Source organism: Propithecus coquereli, unplaced genomic scaffold, assembly GCF_000956105.1.
Source record: "Propithecus coquereli isolate 6110/MARCELLA unplaced genomic scaffold, Pcoq_1.0 Scaffold578, whole genome shotgun sequence".
Lineage (NCBI taxonomy): Eukaryota > Metazoa > Chordata > Mammalia > Primates > Indriidae > Propithecus > Propithecus coquereli.
Window position 1 is genome coordinate 838,249 of NW_012151707.1, and position 2,299 is coordinate 840,547.

A 2,299-nucleotide genomic window follows, 5' to 3' on the forward strand; every position below is an offset into this window, starting at 1 on the left:
AGGAAAATTGGAGGTGTTTGGCTTGAAAGAGAGAAGACATGAGGGGGAGAAAGAGCAAGCAAACCATTGCCTTCAGCTATATATAGGGTTGCCACGTGGAAAAGTTAAAAGACTTAGGAGGCAGAACCTGAACCAATGAGTCAGAGTCACAGGGGTGCAACGTGGCTCAATGCAAGGCAGAACTGTCTAGCAATTAGAGTTATGACAAACAAGAATGAGCCACTCAGTGAATGTTCCAGGTGGTGTTCCAGGAGGCGTTCATGGAGCCTGAAGACGCACAGTGCTGCTACTCCCTCAGCTACTTCTAAGGTTCATGTCCAAACTGGTCCTTCCTTACTCACACTGATGTGGATGGTGTCGAAACCAACCCTGTGGCCTTTGACGAAGCAGTAGGCATGACACTAGGGCCTGAACCATGAGGTATAAGTGAAACACATACAGTGCTTGGCATAGTATAGTGCCTGACACATAGCATGTGCTTTGTAAATGTTAGCTATTACATCTGCACTAACTCAAAGTGTGACAGGATCCTCTCTACGGTCCCTTCCAATTTCTAAGACTTTATAAAAAATTTAAAATCACCATAATTAACAGTTAATCCTGATGGTCAGCTTCAGTAATGTAAATATTTAAGGGCAGGAATGACAAAATTCATCTTTAAAGCCATGATGATTGGACATGCTTTGGGAAACCACAAAGAACAGAGGCTGTCACTTATATAGACACATAAAAACCACAAAAATCAAAACTAAATATATTCAAACAAGTCATATCCTCTCTGGTGTATGTGGTCTGTTTTCTGGAATGAAGCTATTTTAAAAAGGAGACTCAAACTGGGCTACTTCACCCACTCAGAGCAAATTAAATTATTACAATTAGATTACTCATCCATGCCTGCCAACTACCCACCACAACTGAAAACTTACTTTTTGGGCGCCAGCAGCCTGGATATCCTGCCATGTTGCTACAGGTTCTGTAGCTACATGCCACTCTGGGTGAGTTTTCGTGAGTAACTTCACAAAGGTGGACTTTCCCACAGCTGCAATGCAAACAGCATGTATTGGGATGCTTCCCAAATTAGGGTTAAAGGAGAAGGCTCTACCATACTCTACCACAAATGCCTAACTCAAGGGAACAAGGACAAGTTTTTCCAATTTCAAAACTCTACCGTTGTAAGACTGATGGTGGGTCAGGCAATGATAATCAAAGCCACCATAATGAATACAGGCAGCAGGGACGAAAAATTCCCCCAAGATTTGATTTGCAATTTCCACGTCCCAACCTTCCAGAGGCAAAGAGTGTTTAATAACAGTTGAAAATGTAATAGAACCATCAAAAGTACATGAAATCAGCTACAAAACTCACAGTCCTATTTGTTCTGCGACTGTGTCAAAATTATAAGTTTTCAATATAGAAAATGAAAATGATTATGACCCTCATTCATTCAACAAATCTAACAAATATTCATGGGGTGCTATGTGCTCAGGACTGTCAGGCACTGGGGGTACAATGCCAAACAAAACACAGAATGGATTTTGCCTTCAGAGAACTTGTATGGGCAACAGATACTAAACAAACACACAAGTAACCATAATACCAACAAATTGTGTTAAGTGCCAGGAAAGAAAAATGCAGGGTGGCTCTACTATAGCTCAGGAAGTCAGGGAAGGTTCCTCTGAAAAAAACGACATCTGAGGTAAGACTTGAAAGGTGATAATCCATGCAGAGTGAGTAGCATGATCAAAGGCCTGAAAGAGAGAAAGAACTTGGCACACAAAAAGATAGAAGAGAAGTCTGAAGCCCTAGACAAGCCAGGATGGCTATGGCATGGGTAAGTGACAAGGATTGGCTCAAGATGAGTGTGGGTACACAGACAGGCAGTCCAGGGCCAGCTCACACAGGGCCTTTGTAGCCATGGTGAGAAGTTTGAATTCTATCCTAAGGGCAATGGGAAGTCAGTGACAACAGGTTTTAAGTAGGAAAATTGCAAGATTCCTTCTCATTTTTAAAAGATCACTCCACTAGCTGTGTAAGAATGGGCTGAAGCAGAAGCAGGCAGACTAGTCAAAAAATAATAGTAGGCCGGGAGTGGTGGCTCACGCCTGTAATCCTAGCTCTCTGGGAGGCCGAGGCGGGCAGATTGTTCGAGCTCAGGAGTTCGAAACCAGCCTGAGCAAGAGCAAGACCCCGGCTCTACTAAAAGTAGAAAGAAATTAATTGGACAACTAAAAATATATAGAAAAAACTAGCCGGGCATGGTGGCGCATGCCTGTAGTCCCAGCTACTCAGGAGGCTGAGG

General features: G+C 42.9%; 1 protein-coding gene across 1 annotated transcript in view; it reads right to left on the bottom strand.

Moving 5' to 3' along the window:
* Positions 1–2,299, bottom strand: part of DGUOK (deoxyguanosine kinase) — a 37,927-nt gene that overhangs the window by 20,427 nt on the left and 15,201 nt on the right. The window contains exon 2 of the mRNA XM_012658209.1: positions 927–1,039. Within this exon, the coding sequence (XP_012513663.1) occupies positions 927–1,039 (113 nt within the window). The remainder of the gene's footprint in view (positions 1–926; positions 1,040–2,299) is intronic.